Genomic DNA, 24,862 nt, shown 5'->3' with positions numbered 1-24,862 from the left:
ATGTATCGTGAGATTTTGAGCCAAAACCTCCTTCCATCAGTGAGAACTTTGAAGATGAAACGAGGCTGGGTCTTCCAACATGACAATGATCCAAAACACACCGCCCGGGCAACAAAGGAGTGGCTCCGTAAGAAGCATTTGAAAGTCCTGGAGTGGCCTAGCCAGTCTCCAGACCTCAACCCCATAGAAAATCTGTGGCGGGAGTTGAAAGTCAGTGTTGCTCGGCGACAGCCCCAAAACATCACTGCTCTCGAGAAGATCTGCATGGAGGAATGGGCCAAAATACCAGCTACTGTGTGCAAACCTGGTAAAGACCTATAGTAAACGTTTGACCTCTGTTATTGCCAACAAAGGTTATGTTACAAAGTATTGAGTTGTATTTTTGTTATTGACCAAATACTTATTTTCCACCCTGATTTACGAATAAATTCTTTACAAATCCTACCATGTGAATTCATGGATTTTTTTTTTTCACATTCTGTCTCTCACAGTTGAAGTGTACCTCTGGTGCAAATTACTGACCTCTGTCATCATTTTAGGTGGGGGAACTTGCACAATCGGTGGCTGACTAAATACTTTTTTGCCCCACTGTATATGTGTCGCTGTAACGTAGATACAGTTTAAATTTTCCAATAGTGCCCAATAAATAAAATACCTTTGACGTAAAGTGCATTTTTTGGCTTATTTCTATGCAAAAGAAAACTTTGGAAAGTCCACAAATGCTCAGAATCAACATAAAACACAACTTCTTGTCGCCTTTTTGCCATTTAATCTATTGAGAAGACAGTTTTTCATTTTTAGCTTATATGCAGCTGGTTCTGTATCAGGAATGGCATACAACTGAGTGGTGTTTTCCTCTTTGTGCAGTTGCTGCGTCAGCTTTTTTGGTATTGCAAAACAGAGATTGCGGTGACTTCAATAGCCTTCTTCCTGCTCTCAGCTCACATCATAAACTATTTTGAAATCCATAATGGACACTGATGCACAAGCACTCTTCTCGCTTGACATCGAAATGGCTTTTTCTCCCATCTCAGGCGTCTGGTTATCTCAGATAGCACTCAGTTTGGGAATTTTGTTTATTTTTCCTCTGTTTTGGGGGTTTTTCCCCTTAAAAAGGTGAAAGAAATTTCCAGTTGATTTAATATTTGTTCATTTAGAAGTCTGGTAATGGAGCAGAACGCTTGTTTAATGCTTTTCCCCTAACTTATAACTTATTCAACAGATATTATATATCTTTCACACCTTAAATAAATCGAAAGTTAAGAAAGTGTGATGTGGCTCGGCCACCCACACAGCTCGTAGTATGTTGATGTAAAGGCTGGCTGATGGTTAGCTCCCACTTCCCGTCTCCGTTTCCCACTTAGATGAAACAAACACAACATCACAACATGGACACTGACTTCCTCTTGCCTTCCTCCTTCCAGTCTAATCTCTGCTGCCTTTTGTGTGAGGAAACAGTTGTATGTAATGTATACAAGACATATTGCGAGTCAGAGGGGATTGAAAGTGGAGGTGGGAGGGATTTAAGGAAAGGGGCAGATTGGAGGGGCGTTGGGCTCCCAGATGCCCCTGCCCTTGTGTGTGTGTGTGTGTGTGTGTGTGTGTGTGTGTGTGTGTGTGTGTGTGTGTGTGTGTGTGTGTGTGTGTGTGTGTGTGTGTGTGGGTGCTGCTGCGCCATGGAGATGACTGTCAGCAGGCGGTGCCTCTGAGAGAGAGGAGAGAGAAGAGAGGAGGGTGATGTTTCCAAAGGGGGCCCAGTCTGTTACCAAAGGGAGGTGGAGATTTACTATCCCACCCAGTCAAAGTGTCTCACTGGTGCTCTGACACGCACACACACACACCCACACACATACACATGTAGAAGTACACAAAACCTCAGACTCACACGACTGAGCACGCACACACTCAGACGTACTGCAAACTCTCCACAGGAAACTCTGAGCCATAATGCGAAGGCACCTCAGAGCAGACGGGTGCATTGCTCAAACCAAGTGGGATACGCTGCGGCTTTGATAGTGCGTTAATTACTCATGTGATGTGATACAGATGTCTGGGGGCTTCAGCTGAAAGTTTGCCTGACGCTTTCCAAGGGGGCCAGGCAGACATTTTAGAAGCGGTAGGTGAAAACCAAATGTATTTATTATTTATGGATAGATCAGTTTGCGTGCTGTCACAGATCCCAGCAGTGTCATGCTGATGCTAAACTGTGATGCTACTTGAAGGGCTGGCTGCTAAATAGTTCTTTGTGTACTTGGTGACAGCTGGGACTTTGAACAGGAAGAACTCTGGGCTATAAGAGTTGCCGGTACTGTGACATGATGAAAAGGGCTTCACTGTGGATGTGATAGTTTAAAACTTTCTCTCTTACTCTGATTTTGTCCAGAAAGTTTGTTGTTGTTGTTGTTGTAGGGTTGTTTTTTTCCTTTTAATAAGAAGAGGGATTCAAGTTATAAACTACTACTACTACCTCTTAGTTCTGTGGGTTTGGGTCTTCATCTGGTTTTTATTTTAACCTGGGCTCTTGCATTACTCAGCTAACTAGAAGTCAATCCAGCGTGTCTATAAAAAGCTCAGTACCACAAGTCTAAACTTTTTGAAATTAGAAACAGATGGAGAATAAAGAACATAGGAAATCAAACTCACATGAAGGGCTTGTTGTCAAAACAGCACAAGCTGACATAAAACCCCAACGTCCAGCTGCAACATTATCGATACAACCAAGTGCTGCTTCATCCAGGACTGACTGAGAGCAAAACAGATCCCCGACGTGTTCTGTTGATGCCTCATCCTCACTGTAACTACTCCTGGCATCATCCATCTGTGCCCCCTTGGCAAAACCTTTTAGAAGTCATAAAGATGTTGCTGAACTTCCTCATAGCTTTTGAAAGGGACATTAAGGCCATCAAACATTCTCGTCATCTCTGACTTCTAACATTACACTCCCGTCTTTTCAGATTTACTGTGAGCTTTCTGAAAAAATAACCACGTCTTTCTTGCTTTTGTTTGTTTTCTCTTCTTACCAGTGATACATTGGGACCATCTTTCTGTCAGTGATATCAAAGCGCTCAATGCGTCCCATAATGGGCTCTCCAGCTGGACATATGTTTTTGCTAATGGCCTGTATGGCAGCCAGAGGAATCTGCCAGATAAACAGAGCTGAAGCGGACCAGGACCCTCTCTCCAGCTTTCTCGTCCACTCCACCCTCCAGTCTGGTCTCTACAGCACTGTCAGCCCAAGCACGGGGTCCGGCATCCACCAGCGGACACAAGCGGTGGTATCTGGCTCTGGCAACGCAACTGCAGTAAAGAAACCACCTAATTGCACTGTAAATACCTCAATCAACGCGCATTTTAAGTACATCAACACAATCATTTCCATTATAGTCTTTGTAGTCGGGATAGTAGGCAACGCCACCCTGCTGAGGATTATATACCAGCACAAATGCATGAGGAATGGACCCAACGCCCTCATTGCCAGCCTGGCCCTGGGCGACCTTATCTACATTGTCATTGATATACCCATCAATGTGTACAAGGTACAGTTTTTTTTTTGCTTACTCTAAACTCTTATTTTCATGTCAAGGCTGCTGAGTGACATGTCTCGTTGTGAATATGATGAAATGCAGGGACAGCAAAGGCGATATGCACAGATAAAGTGGAATATTACAGGCAGACTGGAGAAGAGGAGAGAGGGGGGTGAGTGGGAAAGGGCCTGAGTGAGTGTACAAATAGATGGCAAAGCCTAATCAGTCAGGTTGTTATCGTGTTCGTGTGGCGATGAGACAAGCAGTGGTATGGCTGACATAACTAAACATAAGAATCAGGCTGTAGTCACACACATCACTGGCCTTGCGCTGACCTGAGACATTAGTCATGAACCCTTATCTGGAATTTGTTTTTTTTTTTGTTTTGTTCTCAAATCTCACTGCTCCACAAGTGATAAATAACTTTTGTACTTATTGTACTTTATCATCCAAATAAAAGTGAGGTGAAATAGGAGCATGAGAGCTTATCGGTCGGTCATGTTTGAAATCGACTGGTTTTATTCTCGTCCTTATGAGCATTATAATTATTATTATTAGTTTTACCCAAATAAGCAACTGTTAAACATGTTAAACAGTCTTTTAATGATTATCAGCATCTTTAAAAGACACTGTCACGAGAGCACAACTGCAGCTCGTTTCAGTTTGGTTTGACTCGACCCTTTTGTTTACGCTGGGACCTCTTCAGAATGTGAATGACTATGTTAAATCATTACAGGCCCCCTGCCTTCGTTTGATTTCTTTCAGTAAACACTGTCATGGTTTTTTTGCAATAATAAAGAATGATGGCAAAATGAAGTGATCAGTCAACCTGATCCTTTGAGCTCATTATAGGATGTGGTTTAACCAAGAAAAAAAAAGCACCTGGTTAAAATTATCTTGGGAATTTGAGGGCAGAGTGACTTTGTTTGATACATGTGCAAAGAGGAAACAACAATCCTTCTGCATGGGGGAGCAGTTTATGCATAAACAAAGAAAGAGCCACATCTACAATGTTGAAACCTCCTGTTGTCTTCCTCGGGGCAAAGACATTGTTTCCAGAAACACTGTCTTTTGTTTTGCTTTGTAAAACTTTTGTGCTGCTGAAAAACGCTTCAGTGTCCAAGTGCTTACGTGACCCTGACTAATTTTACCAAAGGAAGAAGTAGTAGAAAACAACTGTTAGACACTAGTGATAAAAGTAGAAAGCCAATATTGAGATTTCTCCAATATTGGAAGTGGTCCCTGCAGACTGACAGTGATGTTAAGATGACACTGACGGACTTCAAAGTAAAATCCACTAGGAAGGTCTTATATATGCAAAAGGACCCATTTGAGTCAGGAAAACAACAGTAACAGCAGGCTTGTAAAACGCACGTGAAGACAAAGAAAATTATTTACTTTTTAATGATACATCAGGGAAGTGTGAGTTTTGCTGATGTGCGTAAAGAATACGTATTAAATCGGATTTAAATCCTTTCCTTTTTTTCTATATTTTCCAGCTCCTGGCATCACGCTTCCCATTCGATGACAGCATTGTGGGCCTGTGCCTTTGTAAGTTTGTTCCCTTCCTGCAGAAAGCATCTGTGGGCATCACAGTGCTCAACCTGTGCGCCCTCAGCGTCGACAGGTCAGTGCTGCCACATTGCCACACTGCTCAGTCACATAGTAGAGAGCTCTTATATGAGGATCTGGCATTTAAAAAGCTCGCGCTGTACATCTGACATCTGTACGTGTATTTGCTTAAGTGTGAACTTCAGTTTTATTAACTAGTGAACCAGTTTTTGCTTTTTCCCCATTATTAAAAGCAGCAGCTTCCCACAGAGCTTACATTCTTTCACCCAGCCAGGTCTCTGCGCATAAACATGCACGATCATCCCCGTACGCTTTTCTTAGATGGAAAAAGCAGAAGCTGAAAACAGCAGCCAAACAACTGGAAAGAAAATTTAACAAATTCGATTTGGCCGACCAGCCGTGCCAATTAATCCATATTGTGCTCGGCACAAGAGAACATTGCTTTAGATTAGTTGCTCGCAAATATTTTTTTCTAACATAAACAGGAGATGCTGGAATTAATTTCAGCAAAATGTATGAACATTTCGATTGGATTTCAGGGTAATGGCAGGAATGCTAAGATCATCTGTTCCAGGAAACTTGCTACACTACGTCAGTACTGATTGTGCATAATCACTCAAGAGTCATCCCTTTACTTTCTTTTCTATTGCTTCACTGCAACCCCCTCAAAAAAGAGACTCTTTACTTCTTTTATGGAGTTGTATATTATATATAAGCTGCACACTTCTGATGTTAACATTAGTCTGCAGTATGTTGATTGCAAGCATATTGACAGGTTCTTTTTTTTAATAGCACCTTAATAGAATTTCCTTAATGAATAATTGATGATCATGAAGTGCTGAAGCTCACGGTCATCTCATATGATCTACTACACTCAACTTTATAGATAAGAGGCTCGCCTGGAGCACCGGGGCTCAGCTATAAGAAGACAATATTAATGACCTCTGTTATGAGAAAAGCCAGGCTGCAGCTCTGTACCGTTGTAGTTCAAGTGCAGATGCTCTCCATTTGTTTCCAGGAAATGTGTAGCATATCTTCATCTGTGTGTGTGTGTGTGTGTGTGTGTGTGTGTGTGTGTGTGTGTGTGTGTGTGTGTGTGTGTGTGTGTGTGTGTGTGTGTGTGTGTATTATGAAAGTGCTCGAGTCCCTTTTGTATCTTTTCAATGTTGGAGGAAGAGGAAAAGGTGGATACATTACCACTTAGTAAAATATAAATGCCACCATGTTGTTCAACAGAGAAATTCAAATGTGTCATGAAAAATATATTGTTTTTGCTATAAAATCTTGATGCCCGATTTTACTAAAACATTTCGACAAGTGGTTTCCATTAATGAAACAAACAAGCAAACAAGTATTCAGTGCACGGGAAACACAAGCCAACACACAGACCCCTCTGCCAACATGGGCCAGTCTGTTTGGAGGCTTCACAAAAATATAAATATTAGATATTTAAAATAAACAATTGATCATCTCTGCTCATGAATTCTTAACATTTTGATAGTGTTTGCTGACTGAGCAGTTTGTTGTGCTTGGTGTGCTGCCATGCATAAGGAAGCTCTTGTTAGCTTTGTCAATCAGGAGAGATGAAGAAAGTGATGACTTTACTTTAATATTACATTTCTATCGCACAGCTGAACTCTTGCTGACCTGTTTTAAACATTAAACTGACACTTTATATTCGTCTTACATTATTTGTATCCTAGGGTGCTGTAAGGATAACTGCAGTAATTACAGTCATTACTGCAGTAACTTAAAATCAGCCGGTGCTTTAATCTAAGCTGCTCATTGTGTGTAACAGTTATGGCATAAATAGCCATATGCCAGGTGATAACTTTGTGTCCCGCTGTGTCACAGATACCGGGCTGTGGCATCGTGGAGCAGAGTGCAGGGCGTGGGCATCCCTCTGATCACCGTCATTGAGATCGTGTCCATCTGGGTGCTTTCACTCATCCTGGCAGTGCCGGAGGCCGTCGGTTTCGACATAATCACCTTCGACTATGCCAACAAAACCATGCGCACTTGCATGCTTAGACCCCGGAGTGCCTTCATGGAGGTGCGCTGTTACCACTTTGCCATCCCTTTAAAGAAATTGCATTTTGTGCCCAACTTTTTAGACTGCGCTAAAGCCAGGATGTGCAAAAGAATTGTTGAATTCTGTAATGTAGAGACAAAATGATCTGCTGACATGACTGCTGACATGGGACACACACACGTGGGAGAACTACTCAGAGTGTAAGATCAGCATAATAGTTCCATCGTGATCACTGCCATCATCTTAAAAGCATCGTATTGTTCGTTTGGAGTCGGTAAGTGGTTCTAATGGACAGCTGGTGCACTGGTGTGCTATTTTCATTATATATGGGCGCATGTTTTTAAAGCATCGGTGCCCCAGTAAAGCATGTTTAGACCTTAAGAAAACTAGAATACAGCCATGAATCCGCTCCAGTGAATATTAAAGGAATAGACCTGGCCGGCTTAGTCTTTCTTAGTGATTATGCCCTGTTTCACAATTTTGGACCACGTAATTGATTGCAGGCCAAGTGCAATTACACAGACCTGGGGCCTCAGGCTCAGGCCACATGTGCATACCCTTGAGGTAATCTCTCCCAGATATCAATACAGTGCTAAAGTCTGTGCCATTGTTTAATAGCAATGAAATAGGATATTTTTGAAAGACACCTAATTCTATTTTGTCCATAAAGCACAAGATACCAAAACCTGAAGTGGTTCTACGAAGAGTCCAGAAAAACTTGGTGTAATAAGGTTTGGTCTGGTTTGTAGGGTTTTGAAACAGTGCATATTTAGCATATTTTTTAGAACCACAGAAAACCAGAGGCTCTTATTATACACAGTGTAATTAGAACGGCTTGATTTCAGACTTGCTACACAGTCTGTGTACAGAGCAGCATTCACATGGACTTCATTAACACTGGAGTACAGGGGGAGGCTGGTAGTGGTGTGAGGAGAACTGCTTCGGTTACAAAAGCATAGATTCTACTATAGCATGAAGTCCAGTTTAATGATTTTCAGTTTACTTCCATAGCCCAACACCACATATGACATCTATTTAGGATTTTTATTAATGTTAGGGCCATGTGAATAGCTGATGAAATGGAACTATAGATTATAGTGCAGAAACTGCATAAAGTCCTAAACCCTTTAAAACCTGAACCATGAAATAACCACCAGAAATCTTTCATTTTTTGATAATGGAGTGTTTGTCAAACCTTTAGACAAAAACTTGAATCTGCATATATGAGGTTGAATTTGTATCACATTTGCTAAATTGTGCTTATGTACAATATTTTTGCAATTTAGTCAAAATTTGTCATGCAATTTATATGATTTTTTGAGGGTAAAAAAAAAAGTCACGCTGATGATGTAGAAGTCTCAAAAACTCACAAAAACACATGTATCAAATCTGATACACTTGGTTTTAAAGGGTTAAAAAAAAGTCTTCCATAGGAATTAAGAGGAGACTTGATTAACTGATCCTCAGCAAATGTGAGCACCTCTATAAAAGCAGAAATTTCAGCAGTTTGCTGGTCTGGAGCATTCAGGTGTGTTTTAACGCCATGCCAAGGAGTACACAGTGTCAGAGAGGCAAATTGTTGCTGCTCATTACTCTGGGAAGGCTATTTCTCAAAGAATCTCAAGTCCTTCATTCACCAGAGAGAAAGATTATTTAGAAGTGGAAAACATTTAAGACAGTTTCCAGTGTTCCCAGGAGTGGACATGCCAGCAAATTCACCCAAAGGTCAGATCATGCAAGGCTCAGAGAGGCTGCCAAAACCCCAGGAGCTACAGGCCTCCGTTAGCATGTTAAATGTTAAAGTTCACGACAGTACGATTGGGAAAAGACTGGACAAGGATGGCTTGTTTGGAAAGAGAAAGGAAGTGGAGAAAGGAGAAAGTCTCTTCTCTCTAAAAAGAACACTGCAGCACAGTTTAGGTTTGCAAAGTTGCATCTGAACTAACCACAGGACATCTGGAACAATGTCCTTTGATCAAACGAGACCAAAGTGGAAAGTTTGACCATGTTTGACAATGCCATGTTTGGCAAAAACCAAACACGTGATATCAGCACAAACACCTCATACCAGTTGTCAGCACAATGGTGGAGTGGTGAGGACTTGGGCTTTTTTTGAAACCACAGGATCTGGGCACCTGGCAGTCATTGAGGTCAGCACTGAACTCCTCTGTATGCCAAAGTATTCTAGAGTCAAATGTCAAGCCATCTGTCGGAAAATTCAGTCATACAACAGGACAATGATCCCAAACATACCAGAAAAAGCAGTAAAAATAAATGCTGCGGTGGGATTTTAAGAGAACTGTGCATCAACAAATTCGCACAGACCTCAATGAACTGAAGCAACATTGTAAAGAAGAGTGAGCCAAAATTCCTCCAACGATGTGAGAGACTGATAGTCTTCCAGAAAATCATTACCTCAAGTTATTGCTGCTAACAGTAGTTCAACAGGCTATTGAATCGTGGGGGTGTTTTCACAGGACTGTATGTAATCATGTGAAAAAGTACTTTTTCACATTATTGTATGTGCAAGGATAAGCTTAAGGGGCATTAATAAATATGTATGTATGGGAAATGTGTGGAGCTCAGCGGTCTGGAGTCCCAGTAGGTCATAAACCTTCAACTCCCTAGTCTCAAACTCCCAGGTCACAGTAAAACATGAATTTATTGCAGTTTTTCATAACTAACCGCGTCACTGTGTTTGTCGCTCTCTAGTTCTACAGAGATGCAAAGGACTGGTGGCTGTTTGGCTTCTACTTTTGTGTACCACTGATTTGCACAGCTATCTTCTACACTCTCATGACCTGCGAGATGCTCAACCGCAGGAATGGCAGCCTCCGGATCGCTCTCAGTGAGCACCTCAAACAGGTTCAACAACATTTCTAAATCGCCTTTTCTCTCTAAATATAATCCCAGTGTTTATTCCATTGCTTTAACATTTGACATTTCATTACCTAAACATCATCTTCAGACTACACAGTAATCTGTTGTTTCCCTCTGCAGAGGAGAGAGGTGGCCAAAGCTGTCTTTTCCCTCGTCCTCATCTTTGCCCTCTGCTGGTTCCCACTGCACCTCAGCAGGATTCTTAAGAAGATGATTTACAACCAGACAGAGAAAATGCGATGTGAGCTGCTCAAGTGAGTTTCTAGAAGAATAGACTTCTGACAAACAAGGTCCTCAAAAATCTACTGGGAAGAAGAGTATGGGAGCGCATGGGCCAATTTAACTCAGGGTGTCACTAGCTTCTTTGGAAGCTGGGCTTCCAAAAATGTTTGAAAATTATTCCTTCAATATTTCTCCTGTTCTCTGTTTTCAGTTTCCTGTTGATCCTGGACTACTTTGGCATCAACCTTGCAACAATCAACTCCTGCATAAATCCCATTATCCTCTACTTTGTCAGCAAGAAGTTCAAAAATTGCTTCAAGGTATAGTAGGCATGGATATATACACATGTGGCATGCATGCAAAATCACTCTTTTTTTAATTCCACACACCCACACTTCTTCTAATGTTTTTGGTCAGGCTGGGAGAGCAAACAACGCTTAGCTTGTGATGACTTTTGGTAACCAAAATGTAAAAGCAGCCTGATGATTTATGTACTAATTTTACTGGCCGAGGTCACGAAGGGACAGAGACTGAGATTAACCATGTTTCAAGCTTGCATGTGAAAGGAGTTGCAGGAGCAAACGAGAAATGTGATCTACACGAGTGAAAAATCCTGTCTGCAAACGCTGCCATGTTTAAATGTTCCCTTTCCTCTCTTCACATGTTCTCCAAGTCGTGTTTGTGCTGCTGGTGTTACTCCGACAATCAGCTGAACAGCACCGGACCCATGAATGGCACCAGTATTCAGTGTAAAAGTCCAGAGCCCAACAACTTCCACACTGACCGCGGTACCAGAAAGTACAGCAACTGAGTTCCCGGCTGAGGAGTGTCTTTGAAGCTTTTCTGTATCCCCATCAAGCACTTAAAATGTGACAAATACTCATATTATAATACATAAATCAAAAAAATGTACACATTCAGACAATAATCTACGTGAGGACTGCAGAAGCAAAACATGAATATGGCAGGCATGCATTAGGAACTGGAATAAAAGGGATGAAAATGGATTGGGGAACTTCAATACGCTGGTGTTTCCTGAGTCTCTCAGCAGACTAAACTTCCTCCAACAAACTCCTTCTGTTCCCACACCCACGGACAGTGACTCTAGCTTGTAAGAAGAAGGAGGAGGAAAGCAGGAGGAGGAGAACTTTTAAAGGGAAGCAGCTGAGCCTCACTATAAATTGCTCTCTATCAGGAGCCAAGTGTGCTATTCCTGTAAAGGGCAGCACCACTGGGAAGGATGCTGCAGGAAGGAAAAAGCTGACTGTTCTCCGTCAGAGGGGATGACGAGTGATGAGTCCCCTGGAGTTTGCTACTTACTGATAATGAAAAACAGGAAAGCATGCTAGTGACAGTTGTTGTACAGTATATTTGGCTCATACTTATTATTCCCTGAGCTACTACGTGGTATAAACTAGAGGATGACTTTAAAGTTTATTCGCCTGATGTTTAAGTCCCACTGCTTTTTTTGAGTTATCAAGAAAGGGGTGCACTCTGGACGTATCTGAACAAAATCACTGACAAAAACACAATTTTTTTTCCTAGTTTCTAGTGAGAATACTGCACAGTAGACTTCACAAAAAGTCAGGTCCTCTGTTAAAGCAGCTGACACATCAGGAAACATAGGGTTGCAGGTTTTAGAGCAAACAGTTAATGTGCAACAATGTATTTTAACACACGTCATACAAATGACTAACATGCGGTAGATTAAAGAGTAACCACAAGTGTGACCATTGAAAAAAACAGATTCCTACAACACTGTGAATTTCAACATACAAATACAAAAGTTTTCTTGACATCTCTGCTTTATAACCCAATGCAAATATATACTCATGTAATGACCAATTTTATAAAGTGTTAGACTGCAGTAACAATATTTTTACTCAGCCTATCTTACCTTTATAATGACATAGGTAAAGAATGTTTTGTGAGATGATAGACACTCCACATTTAGAGTTGGGTTCGCATTTTGGGAAATGTGTTTACAGTGGTCGCTCGCGATAACACGGTTCACCTTTTGCTGTTTCACGGATTTTTGTCTGGGCAAATTTGCGTGCTTTTTGTTTGTTTGGTTGGTTGGTTGTTGTTTTTACAGCACATTGTGTTCTGCGTCCTGTAGACTATTGTCAATCGATCTCGTGCTGTGTCTCCTGCACAATACAGAATACGTTCAGCTTGTCAAATTTACATAAATCTTCTATCGCTAGCAGTGTGCTGCAGATGCCTTTTGTTTCATTCTATAATACTGCACTTATTTTTCTACAAGGTTTGAAATTTGAGAGTGTTTAAACAACAGAAAAAAGTGTAAAAATGTTCATGCCTGTCTGAGAAAAGTGTATAAAGTGTGTAGTGAGGGGTTTTACAGCCTTAAAACATCTATAATAATTGTAAAAAATAAAGTTAGCTACTTTGCGGTTTTAACTTATTGCAGGTTATTTTTAGAACGTAACTCCCGCGATAAACGAGGGGCCACTGTACTTGTTTTTGCCCGTTACTGTGTGAAGCTACAGCCAGCACACAGTTAGCTCAGTTTTGCGTAAAGACAGGAAACAAGGGAAAACAGGGGGCCTGACTTGGTCCAAAACAAAGGTCCACCTCCATTTTAACACATTTTGCCATTTATATAACACATCCATGTATACTTACATGCTTCACTGGTAGAACAAGACTAACTCAAAGGGGTCACAGAAAAGAACATTAAGCTAGCTAATAATACCTCTATATCTCCAAAACATATTTTGACTTCTTGTTAAACCATACTGTCTGTTTTACTTTTATAAGTGGTATCGAAAGAAAATAAGAGGTGTGGCTACACTGGCTTCAGATGTTTTCAAAAGCATTTTTACTGAAGCTAACGACTGAAAAATAAACTGAATCATGTATCAAGTTTAGCCATGTTAGCCTGTATGTAATAGCTAATTATGTAAAGAACATTCTTGTTCAAATCAGGACTGTTTCTCAACTGTGTGCAGTTATTTCCTAGATTTATTTATTTTATTTAGATGAACTAACCTAACCTAGAGCTTAGAGGCTACGAGCCCATTGCTTTATGGGCTTACTCACAATGGGCCTCTAGTGGACAACCAAAGCACTTGTTGCATGTGTAAGCCTTTTTGTATATTTTCCAATCATGTGTCAAGAAACAGAAATCCTAGCCCCCACTGCTGATCACCTCACTGATCCCACTGCCGATCACTGGTGCCAAAGCTGAGATTAGTTTGCAAAATTCCATTCATATTCCCAGAAATCTGAATCGCTGCTAGTTTCTTCCTGTGTTTACATCCGTTACATTTACAAACTGATGGCTTAAGCTTTGTACTGTATCTCTTTTCAACTCAACCATGCCAGAAGAGTGAAGAGGAGCATTTCCCAAAATGATGATCAAGTACTGTATGTGGAACCCGTGTCCCACCACAAAACAACTATAATGCCTTATTCTATTTGATGTGTGAACACCATTGATCTAGAAGGACCCAAAGACTGAGCAATAAGCTGTAAACTCTCTGCCGTCTTACTCACGGGTTAGTATGCAATGCAACAGAAGTCACAAACAAGTGTTGCAGCTGGTAGGCTCCCCATTATGTGAATATCAACATAATATTTTTTTCTGTCATGGAGCCACCAGTAAGATGGCAGCGATATGCTAAGGACCCAATTTCATTCGGGGTCAACCTTCAGGATCAATAAAGTTTTATTAAATTGAATTTGAATTGAAGGAGACAGGACAGAATAGCACCTTTCTGATGTTCTACATCTATGAGAGATACCCGTAAACCTGTGTGACTTTGAATGTGCACTATTGTGTGTGTGAGTGTGTGCTGTGTCTGCAAATACTAGCACGTCTTTAGTTGGAGTGTTTTGCACACTTATGTATAGATCAGTTTATATCTGTACGGTGTTATTTTACCACTACTCAAAAGCTATTCATAATAATCTGTAGAAAAATGGATTTCGTATATGTTTGTTGTCGCTGATTTAACGTGTTAACCTCATGTTAATGCTGCTGCTTATACCAATAAATCAATTTCCATCGTAGGAAACAAGGACGTTTACTCAGCCATTGTGTTGCTCTAAGAAGTCAAGGTCCCCCCTCCCCTCCTGTTTCTCATCTGCAACTGTGAGAAAGAGGCGTCTGGGAGTGATTTGAAACACACTGACCTGCTTGGCACTCAAGCCCTAAGGGTTGCGAATGTCAGGAGAGAGGATGTGGAACGGCTTGGATGGTGGGAATGTGATACTTATAATTCACTCTCTCAGAGGGTAGGGCAGAGGACTGAAAAGTTTGACCATTAGCGGCATAGTTTGCATAGTTGTGCAGTCCTCGTTTTAGTCTGTCTTTAGCATGGCTTTAATTGTCTAAATGCATCTAAGCACTGCTTCCCTAAATCTGTATTTTTTTTGACAATTTGGCTGTGAGCAAATGTGTCAATAACCCAAGATTACACTCCATCACACTCAACAGCAGACAGTTACCAGAACTGTGTAGCTCTATATACAAAGTCAAAATCATCCAAGACCAACAGGCCATTGTAGCAGTCACGGTTTATCAGACATTGGTCTGGTTAATGTTTCAGCTATTGGCGATAAATCTCAGCCTGGTCATGAACTTTATGACATAGTTTCATATTCCTTGCATTATATCACAACTGGTTTCCTGTAACTCGGAAGAAATTCCTCAAAACTGCAGTCACTAAAATGTCATATGTTACAGTTCAATGAAGTGGAGACAAAAATAAATAAATAAATAAATAATAAGCCAGGAGAGAATTTGGTGGGAATCTTGTCTTCTGCCAGCAGTGAATTAAATAAAGCCTGAAAACAAATAGAGGATCTGAAAGATCCAGAGTGCTTTCCAAGCAGAGCTTAACTCTGATTTGGTGGATACAGTAAAAATATGTTAAAAACTAGTCGATGTTCAAGGCAAATATATGTGATGGCTACGTGTTATCAAGACCCTTTCATATAATCTAAAGAAATTCCTATTTTTGAAAGATTTTTTCTTAGACAGGATGACACAAACAATATCATTTTCTTTTAATTTGGACAGACCCAAGAGTTTTAGTGTCAAGTCTGTGAAGCAGTCATATCCTAGTCATGGTAGAAAGAAATGCACATGCTCTTTCAGTCCTAAGGTTTTACAGATCACAAAAGAACTTTTTAAAATCTGGTCATTGGCAGGTGTTAAACTTAAGTAAATAATACCTCAGATGAACTGCAAAACACAGCTTTACACCCTGTCATTGTGTCATTAACAAAAATAAACCGAAATGCAATCAATGTGTGAAAACGAAAATCCAGGAACACTGTTTGTATCAAGAATTATTGTCTTCATCAGTCTCTCACATTCTTGTGGTCTTCTTTACAACATCAGTTCATTAAATTTTGCAGGCTTTCATTTATGCACAGCTCTCTAAAGGTCCTACCACAGCACTAGAATCCGGCTTTGGTTTTGACTCAGCCATTGCAACTTGATCCTTTTTCTTTTTCGTGTAGATTTTCTGCTGTGCTTGGGATCATTGTCTTGTTACGCGACCAAATTTGGCCCAAGCTTAAGCTGTCAAACAGACTTTACATTTGACTTTAGACTACTTTGGTATACAGAGGCGTTCAGTCATCAGTGACTGCACAGTACTCAGGTTCCATGGATGCAAACCAAGTCCAAATAATCACCACTCCCCCACCATGCTTGACAGTTGGTATGAGGTGTTTGTGCTGATATGTTATGTTTGATTTTTGCCAAACACAGTGTTGTCAAACATTTCCAAACAGCTCCACTCTGGTCTTGTTTGTCCAAAACCTAAGTCTTTTTTTTTAATTGTACTGTTATGAACTCTAACATTCAACATGCTAACTGAGGCCTATAGAGTCTGAGATTTATCTTCTTTTTATCTTTGCTTTGACCTTGAGTTGAATTTCCTGGGACATTCACTCCTGGGAAGAACCACATTGAATATTTTCCATTTGTGAATAATCTTTCTCTCTGTAGAGTGATGGACTTTAAATCATTTGCAAATGGCCTTTTAACCCTTCCCAGATTCATGGGCAGCAACAATTGGTTCTTTGAGATCATTGCTGATATTTTTCATCCTTGGCCTTGTGTTAACACACACACACACACACACCTAAAAGACTTCAGGCTAGAAAACTGGCAAAACATCTGCTGATCATATGTACTCACACACATTTGATTATCAATCATTATGATTATCAGCACCTGCCTGCTACTTAGCCTCTTAATTCCTATGGAAGCAGTAAGGTTGTATTTAGTTTTTCATACACAATTCACATTTTGGCTCGTTTATTTTTTTTTTATTTTTTTTTTTTTAATAAATCATAAAATGGTGTCATATCATCTTTTGCTGTTCATCTCAGGTTTTCCTAATTTAAAGATCTGCTAAGAATCAGATTATTGTTTTTATATCCTGACACGACAACTTTAGAATTGGAACAAGGCGTACTTCCTTTTTACCATTACTGTGTCCTAATCTGTTTCTTATTTTAACATGTGGATATTTTTAAAATATGTTTTACAATACGTGTGATTAATAATTTTTTTTAAAAATTATATATATAGTTGCTTTTATTGGTTCTATTGATAATATTTTCTTAATAAAAAATAAGAAGAGGAATTAGTTACTTTCACAGATATTTATTTTATCATTTTATTTATTTATTGGCTTATGGGATCTATTTACGGTAAGTGAAATCTGTTTTAAAATAACTTTAACTACAAGATCCAACAATAACTACATCCAATGTAAGACTCCAAACATAAGCCGACTGGTTGTATTAGAACAGAGTTTCTTAAAGCTTGAGACCAAGGTTGGATTACTAAACAAGCAAACAACTCCAGAAGAGCAATGTTGAATTATAAGTTGAATTTATTTTCATAAAAATCAATCAAAAATGCAAACAAATAAAAATACAGAGAACTCACAGCAATGTAGTACATGGAAATGAATAAAAATTAACTTGTTTTTGGTCATGTAGGAACACACACACAGACACACACAGATAGATAGATAGATAGATAGATAGATAGATAGATAGATAGATAGATAGATAGATAGATAGATAGATAGATAGATAGATAGATAGATAGATAGATAGATAGATAGATAGATAGATAGATAGATAGATAGATAGATGTTGTGTGACTTGAAAGAACGTGTTTGATTCCCTCCTCTCTGTGTTTCTGTTCCTGAACAATAATATAAGTGGTGAGAGTGAGAGTGAGTCTAAACATTTCCTGACACAAAGGCCTTTGGCAGACATATTAAGATAAATAAGTAATTGTTGAACTGCTGCAGTCTTACGTATTTCTTTGACAAAGGAGGTGCACTTTGGCTGATGCATCAGCAACCAGACAGTATGTCTCCTTCTTTCTGTATTGATTATTATTATTATCATTCCGCAGACCCATCCATTCTGTTCATCTCATTTGCCATTTATACCGTACGAGATACTGCACTTATGGCTGCGATTCACTTTGACTTGATGGACGCCACATCCTTTATGCTAAAGTATGTTTTTGGGTTTGATCGAACACGGCATATGTTTATCTACCCTGCCCTTACATGGCGCTACCCTGTATGCCACTTTGCATGGCAATCCCTCCAAGCTACCCACCATGGCACTCGCATGCGCTACTTGTGGTAAAGACTATTTCTAATTCATAAAAGCCAAAAGGATCGATACAAAATTCATGAACAATCTGTCCTCCAACAGCCAGTGATTTCTGTGACTGTGGGGCAGTGTAGACATGGTGCGACAGAAAGGAAAGTTCTGCCTCCCCTCATTTTTACAGAGAAACACACTCATACGTCTGCACATACAAATACAAACAAAGAAGACAGGATAAAAAGAAAAGAGCTCCTTTTAAACTTTTATTATTTAAAGAAAATAATACCCATAAAGCAACTTCCACTTGGTTTTGAAAGTAAATGGAATAAACAAGAGACAATAAATAATCCCAATTTAAAGCTTTGTTTAGTCCTCTGATATGTTGTAATCCTGCCCAAATATAGACAGTGCATTTCTATGAATTTAGATAGAAATTGTTTAAAATAGGAACAGAAATAAACCAATAGTTTTGTTCTTAGTGTTGCTCTGGATCCTTTCTGCACAGCCTCATTTGGGAGTCAAACAAAATAAACTCTTTACTGTTCTACATACAGGCCTCTGTATCCAGTGGAAATGGGAATAAATCCCATTTGCCATTTCACTGACACCAATAACCCAAACGTTTCTTAAATAGGCCAGACAAAAATTATGTGAAAAAAAATGCCACATATACTCAAGCTCTGTATGTCCTAAAAGTGACATATTTACTATCTCAGCATCAATGTTTTGAATCTGTTTCACGTCTGATACCCTACATATAGCAAATGAGCCGGGATCCTGATAATTGTTAATTCACATTGCCATCTGCTGGCGAAACCACACATCATACGGCCATGAAGCTATAGCTCAACCAAACTATCCACGATTCCACCAATCAGGTTGAAGGGTTTAGGTGGAGCTCTTAGTTGAAGCAAAAAACAGGAAGTTCACACAACAATAACAGCAGTTTGGAAACTTTTTTAATCTCTAAACCTCTCTTGGCTGTAACTTTTTATATTTATATTTTTTTAACAATTCTCTTGATTTAGTGTGAATTATAATTTAATGATTTGTGGAGCCTGGTGTCCTGGCAGTATGGAACTATTCCAGCACCGTTTGTTTACATGGTGAATCAGCTGACAAGCTAATGTTAGCAGCCTAGCTTTTAAAATTGGAGTCATATGAGCTGGTTGTTATCAAGTAGCTTTGTCCTCATGAATGAATCGCTACGTTAGAGAAAGAGTCGACATACGCTTACACATTAGTAAAGGATTGTTTTAGAGTCGCGGTTAACCGATAGGAGGGTAACAGTATGCTAAGCTAACGTAAAGTGCGCAAAGTGTTGAAGACGTTGGTTCAGGTCTTTAGTAAAAGAAAGGGGTGCCCTGCAGTGTCTCTGTGAAAGATGCCGTGTTCCTGTGGGAACTGGAGAAGATGGATCCGGCCATTGGTCGTTGTGTTGTACATCTTGTTGCTCTTAGTGGTCCTGCCGTTGTGCATCTGGGAACTGCAGAAGTCAAAGGTCAGTGCAGTTTTGCTCATGCTTCTTTCTGGGGAGATCTGTTGGTTTAACACAGAGATAACACTGGTTCTCAAATACTGCACTTGAATACAGTTGTGAGTTGTTACAGTAGTTATGTGGCGTTGTGTTATTTTGAGTACAACTGTGTATAAAGACAAACATGTTCACCATCAACTGGCTACTTGTTATCATGTACAATAGCAGCCGGTGAGCTCTTCATTATTAAGCACTTATTAATGCATTTGCAAACCTACCAGTTTGTGCAGTAATAGCACAGTGCTGTGAAAAAGTACGTCCCACCTTCCTGTTTACATCCCCACGTACGTGTTTCAGGTCGTCAAACAAATTTTAATATTAGACAAAGTTAAACCAAGTAAATACCAAATACAGTTTTTCAGTGATAATTTAATTTATTAAGGGCAAAACTATCCAGATCGATCTGGCACACTGTGAAACAGTAACTTTCTCCCCTTTGTTAAATCTTGAATTAACTGTGATTAACCCCATTTTTTATTTTTATTTTTTGGAACGCTGAGTTCAATTTAACCGACCTGTTAAATCAAGAAATCATATAAATTACACCTATCAGCGTAGCAGGCTAAAAATCTCACCTTTTAGCCTGCTTCATAGCATCATAGCTCGATCTAAAGAAACTCAAAACAGCTGAGGATAATTATCCAAAAATAGAGAATCCTTGGAGCCGTAGTGAACGTCCCCAAGAGCTTTCAGCCCACTAAAATAATAAGAGTGCATTGACATTAAAACAATTCAGCAAAGAAAAGGTTCGCCCAAAATTCCTGCACAGCGATGTGAAAGATTTATTGCCAGTTATCACAAATGCTTCACTGCAGTTCTTACTGCCAAGGGTGTCACAACCAGTTATTTGCTTTGGGGAGCAATTACATTTTCACGTAGAGTCAGGTAGGTTTGGATAACTTTTTTCCCCCTGAATTAAAGAGCTTGTCGTTTAAAAACTGCTTTTTTTATTTACTCAGAATATCTTTATCCAGTATGGAAATTTGCTTGATGATCTGAATCATGTAAGTGTGACAAACATGCAAAAAAAAAAAAAAACAGGAGGGGGGCAAATACTTTTTCATAGGAATCTATATTAAGGACGTTGAGGGAGTAATGCTAAACGCTAAATAAGGTATTATTATATAGGTTTTATAACTGTTAAGATTGCTGATGTTTTACATATTAACAAGAAACTAGTCAATGACAGACTTTGAAGTCTTGTTTTATTTTTTCAAAAGTCATAAAATCTGCTAGAGTAATATAGATAACCTTTTTTATTTTTTTAAATAACTACCATCTTCATTGTTCTTCTGGTGTGTTCAACTAAAACAGTCTTTCCTTAATTGTACTTTCTTTAAAAACTATCTTTATCCAAGTCATCACACTGCACTGCAATTTAGTTAAACACGTCCCCTTTATACGGGACTTGAAATTAAGTGTTTTTACATGGTTGTAATGTTTCTGTACTTCAGAATCTGAATACTGCTTTCACCATTGACTTTATATTAAATGATACCCTCCAAGACTCCAATGGCTAAATGACTTAAATGATGTTGACTGTTCCTTTCCATGTCCCGACAGGTTGGCACTCATAACAAAGCATGGTTCATCGCTGGGATTTTTGTCTTCATGACCATACCCATATCATTATGGGGCATCCTCCAGCATCTAGTGCATTATACTCAGCCAGAGCTTCAAAAACCTATCATCAGGTAAAGATCTTAACAGTCATTTTAGCCACAAATAGGAGCCCAGAACAGATGTTTAACGCTTTTGTGTTTTCTATTTAAAGGATATTGTGGATGGTTCCAATCTACAGCTTGGACAGTGTGAGTTATGTATTTTTTTTAATGAAAGCCATTGCACACCGGTTTATGAGTTTATATATCCTCATAGCTTTTCCTGTTATTGTTCCCTTTTCATCTTTTTTTGTTTCCAGTGGATTGCACTGAAATACCCCAGTATAGCAATATATTTTGACACATGCAGGGAGTGCTACGAGGCGTATGTCATTTACAACTTCATGACGTTCTTGCTTAACTACCTGGAAAACCAGTACCCCAACCTGGTGTTGATGCTGGAGGCTCAGGAGCAGCAGAAACACCTGCCTCCTCTCTGCTGCTGCCCACCGTGGCCAATGGGAGAGTGAGTTCCCTTTAAACTTTTTCCTCTTATGTCAAACTGTAGCTGTCAGCAGGTTAAATTCACTGACCCAGAGTTTAGCTGCGCTCAAGTGTTGGTCATACCTTTGCTGTAAAAACGATATTAGTTAAACATTACCATCTGTTTATACTTTGACCCAAAAATGTTAGTTTTATGGACAATCTACTGACGTTTTACTGGAATTATTGGCCATAGTCATGTTTCCTTACTGTATCAATGAAATGGCCACAATTTAGAGATTTAATCTGCATCGGTCTTCTTGCACAATGTTTTCTCTTTCGATGTATTTTCATTTCAGAGAGGTTTTGTAAATTTAAACGGATGAATGAAATGAAACGGGTTCATCTTAATGTACTAAACTCTTGGAGCTCAAATCTTTTTTTTTTTCCTCAAAGCAAACAAGTCAGTGAAAGTCACAAGCTTCAAATTAGCCTCAATCACACAACATCTGTAATTGACAATTGGTCAAGTGTGTTGTTAATTTAGCCCAGATTTATTCGGGTGACCTTTGTATATAAGAGACTGGTGTAGATGTATAAAAAGAAGTACTAATGGCCAGCATCAGCAACCTCATTGTTTAAATAGGAATACAAATACAATGTGGCTAAAATGGGCCATAACTTAGTTTGTGTTGAGGACGACACAAACTAAGTTCAGTGTTAACTGTTATCATCAAGCCGGTCTCGGGCTTCTGCCCAAGTGATCCTGAGATACTTCTGCTCACCAGTCTTGGGCTTTTGCTTGGAATTTCAGACCAATTCACTTCTAATTCAGATGATCAAATTCCTCTGCAGGGTTCTGCTGTTGAGATGTAAGCTGGGAGTGTTGCAGTACACAGTAGTAAGACCTGTCACCACAATCATTGCTTTGTGAGTACCCTCTGGTTGTTACATGCTTTATTCTTTAACTGTAGTCACATTTTGTTTGGTGTCTGTTGATCTCAGCTGTGTGTTTCTCTTCCTTTCTAGAATCTGTCAGCTGTGTCGAGTGTACGATGAAGGCAACTTCAGTTTCAAAAACGCCTGGACATACCTGGTGATCTTCAACAATATGTCACAGCTGGTAATGGTGGATCTAAATCCTGTTAAAAGTTGGACTAAAAATTGTTACAAGCATTCCCTTCCTTCATTCCCATTCCTTTATATGTCTTCTTTTGATCTAGTTTGCCATGTACTGCCTGGTGCTCTTCTACAAGGCTTTGAGAGAGGAGCTGAATCCAATCAAACCAGTCGGCAAATTCCTGTGTGTGAAAATGGTGGTGTTCGTCTCTTTCTGGTAAATCTCAGTGTGTTAAAACTTCATGACATGACCCAAATATTTCTGAAAAAGTCATTTAAAACAAGGCTAATGAAACTGTGATTGCTGTAAATCGTTTTAGGCAAGCTGTGGTCATTGCTTTGCTGGTTAAAGTGGGCATTATCTCAGAGAAGCGCACATGGGACTGGCAAAGTGTGGAAGCTGTAGCTACTGGCTTACAGGTATGTGAGTATAGTTTAAACATTCTGACCAAGGTCAACAGAACTAATATATCCTATGGGACCTAATAGTGCAACACAATGAAGCTGTCCACTTTTTTTCTTTAGGATTTCATCATATGTGTGGAGATGTTTCTCGCAGCCATTGCCCATCACTTTAGCTTCACCTACAAACCTTACGTGCAGGAGGCCGAAGAAGTGTCTTGTTTTGACTCTTTCATGGCAATGTGGGACATCTCCGATGTCAGAGCAGATATTTCTGAACAAGTCCGCAATGTTGGTACGTGTTCCTGCTGTTCTATAAGTGCTATAGTACCATAAGCTAGTTGGTATCGTTGATTATTTAAGCTATTTTTCTGACTGTTTGTATGGTTTTGTGACTGCAATGCTAGAGTTGAGATCAAAAATGAGGAGCCAGTTCAACAATAAATATTGTCTGCAAGATGATTGCTCGTTACTTATGTATAACAGGCTATACTGAGAAGGGAGTGCCTCAGCAGCGATTTTTAAACACAATTTAAAATGTGTAGTTAGAACAACATTCAGAATTTAAAAGATTGTGGAAAAGGTGCATGTTGGAGTCGGTACTTGCTTGGCTTCTTTATTTTAGGTTCCCTTTACTCAGTAGTCACTGATTGTACTAAGTCCTGTGCAGTTTTCTGACTGTACAAAATGGTAATGGCAATGACCACGTGATGGTTGTGATCCCATCCAAGCAAAACAGAAAAAACTCAGAGCAAAAACACCTACCAAAACCATCTGTACTGTAGATGTACCTGTGATAATCTAGAACTGACTACTACACACTGCTACATGAATAGCATTGTTACTGGTGTGAGCCATCATAACATGATCTTTACTGCATCCTCTCTAAAAAATATTTAATAGTTTCTCTTTGTCCACATTTGCAGGAAGAACAGTTATGGGTCGTCCGAGAAAGTCCTACTTCAATGAGGCGCAAAGTGATGGTGAGCGATCCGGCCTGCTCTCTTCTGCATCTCAAGATGCCATCACCGAAGCAGCTTGTAATCCAGTTTCTCCTAAGGGTCACTATCAGGGCCTGGGCAGAACCCCCGCTCCACACTCTTTGTCAGCACCCGCTGGGCTCGGCTCAGCCCTGTGGGAGGAAGGGTGTGAGGCTCGACCTGAAGAAACCCAGGATGAAGAAACTACCAACCAAACCAAAGACCCGACAGAGGCAGATCTCATTGTGATCACCTAGCTTAGGTGTCGCAAACGAACTCTGCCAGACATGGTTGGGCAGGGCCCAATTATAGCCTTGCCACATTTTTTCAAACGTCACTGATGCAAACAAGACAAACTCATTTAAAAGGGCACAATGACCATGTAGTAGTCAAAGTCCACTTCCAGTGACAGCTTCAAGAATGTTTGGTGATTTAATGGCACTAAAAGACTAGTAAGAAATGTCATTTTGCTGTTTTATGTTTTATTAGAGAGTAGGCTAAGCTAGAATTGGTTTTACCCAGGAAAGACATAAGATCAGACAAAACATGGCTCTCACCGAAGAATAAGTGAAATATGGAGAAATGTTTTCCAAAAATGAAACTATACAATTTTACGTGTCATTCATGCCGTAATCTCAGATGTGACGAAGAGGGAAATATGCAACCTTTTAAATTGAATATCATGCTTTTACTGGTTTTTGAAAAACTGAAAACCTGCACTACTATAACTACAGATATCTGCAGTCGTTTTGTTCTAACTAGTCGATTCAGAGGGGAGAAAAGAGCAACACGATCTTGTACCACAGTTAACTGTGGTACAATGATGTGTACATCACTAGAGGGGTCATAACTGACAATATCACACAGTATCAGTATAAATGTAGTAT

At 39.7% G+C, this 24,862-nt stretch overlaps 2 protein-coding genes across 2 annotated transcripts; both read left to right on the top strand.

The window, feature by feature from the left end:
- The first annotated feature begins 1,765 nt into the window (after window positions 1-1,765).
- ednraa (endothelin receptor type Aa) lies at window positions 1,766-14,285 on the top strand. The gene is made up of 8 exons (XM_085409629.1): window positions 1,766-2,116; window positions 3,024-3,536; window positions 5,024-5,151; window positions 6,951-7,149; window positions 9,841-9,993; window positions 10,129-10,262; window positions 10,442-10,550; window positions 10,904-14,285. The coding sequence occupies exons 2-8, from the start codon at window positions 3,069-3,071 to the stop codon at window positions 11,039-11,041; spliced, it is 1,329 nt and encodes a 442-aa protein (XP_085265755.1). The 5' UTR covers window positions 1,766-2,116; window positions 3,024-3,068; the 3' UTR covers window positions 11,042-14,285.
- A 4,461-nt stretch (window positions 14,286-18,746) lies between these two features.
- tmem184c (transmembrane protein 184C) lies at window positions 18,747-24,766 on the top strand. The gene is made up of 10 exons (XM_085409628.1): window positions 18,747-19,354; window positions 20,954-21,084; window positions 21,165-21,201; window positions 21,312-21,517; window positions 22,330-22,404; window positions 22,504-22,597; window positions 22,698-22,810; window positions 22,914-23,013; window positions 23,119-23,290; window positions 23,922-24,766. The coding sequence occupies exons 1-10, from the start codon at window positions 19,238-19,240 to the stop codon at window positions 24,230-24,232; spliced, it is 1,356 nt and encodes a 451-aa protein (XP_085265754.1). The 5' UTR covers window positions 18,747-19,237; the 3' UTR covers window positions 24,233-24,766.
- The last annotated feature ends 96 nt before the right edge of the window (window positions 24,767-24,862 follow it).

The sequence above is a fragment of the Rhamphochromis longiceps genome, linkage group LG6 (genome assembly GCF_057381845.1).
Source record: "Rhamphochromis longiceps isolate RC_006_pf linkage group LG6, R_longiceps_female_GT1.1, whole genome shotgun sequence".
Taxonomy (NCBI): domain Eukaryota; kingdom Metazoa; phylum Chordata; class Actinopteri; order Cichliformes; family Cichlidae; genus Rhamphochromis; species Rhamphochromis longiceps.
The sequence above is the reverse complement of the archived record's forward strand: the minus strand, read 5'-3'. Positions and strand labels throughout refer to the sequence as shown.

Coding starts and splice junctions, on each gene's coding strand:
- ednraa (XM_085409629.1), top strand. CDS start 3,069: ATGCGTCCCATAATGGGCTCTCCAGCTGGACATATGTTTTTGCTAATG. Junction 5,152..6,950: donor TGCGCCCTCAGCGTCGACAG/GTCAGTGCTGCC, acceptor GCTGTGTCACAG/ATACCGGGCTGTGGCATCGT. Junction 7,150..9,840: donor CCCGGAGTGCCTTCATGGAG/GTGCGCTGTTAC, acceptor GTCGCTCTCTAG/TTCTACAGAGATGCAAAGGA.
- tmem184c (XM_085409628.1), top strand. CDS start 19,238: ATGCCGTGTTCCTGTGGGAACTGGAGAAGATGGATCCGGCCATTGGTC. Junction 21,518..22,329: donor CCACCGTGGCCAATGGGAGA/GTGAGTTCCCTT, acceptor ATTCCTCTGCAG/GGTTCTGCTGTTGAGATGTA. Junction 22,811..22,913: donor GTGGTGTTCGTCTCTTTCTG/GTAAATCTCAGT, acceptor AAATCGTTTTAG/GCAAGCTGTGGTCATTGCTT.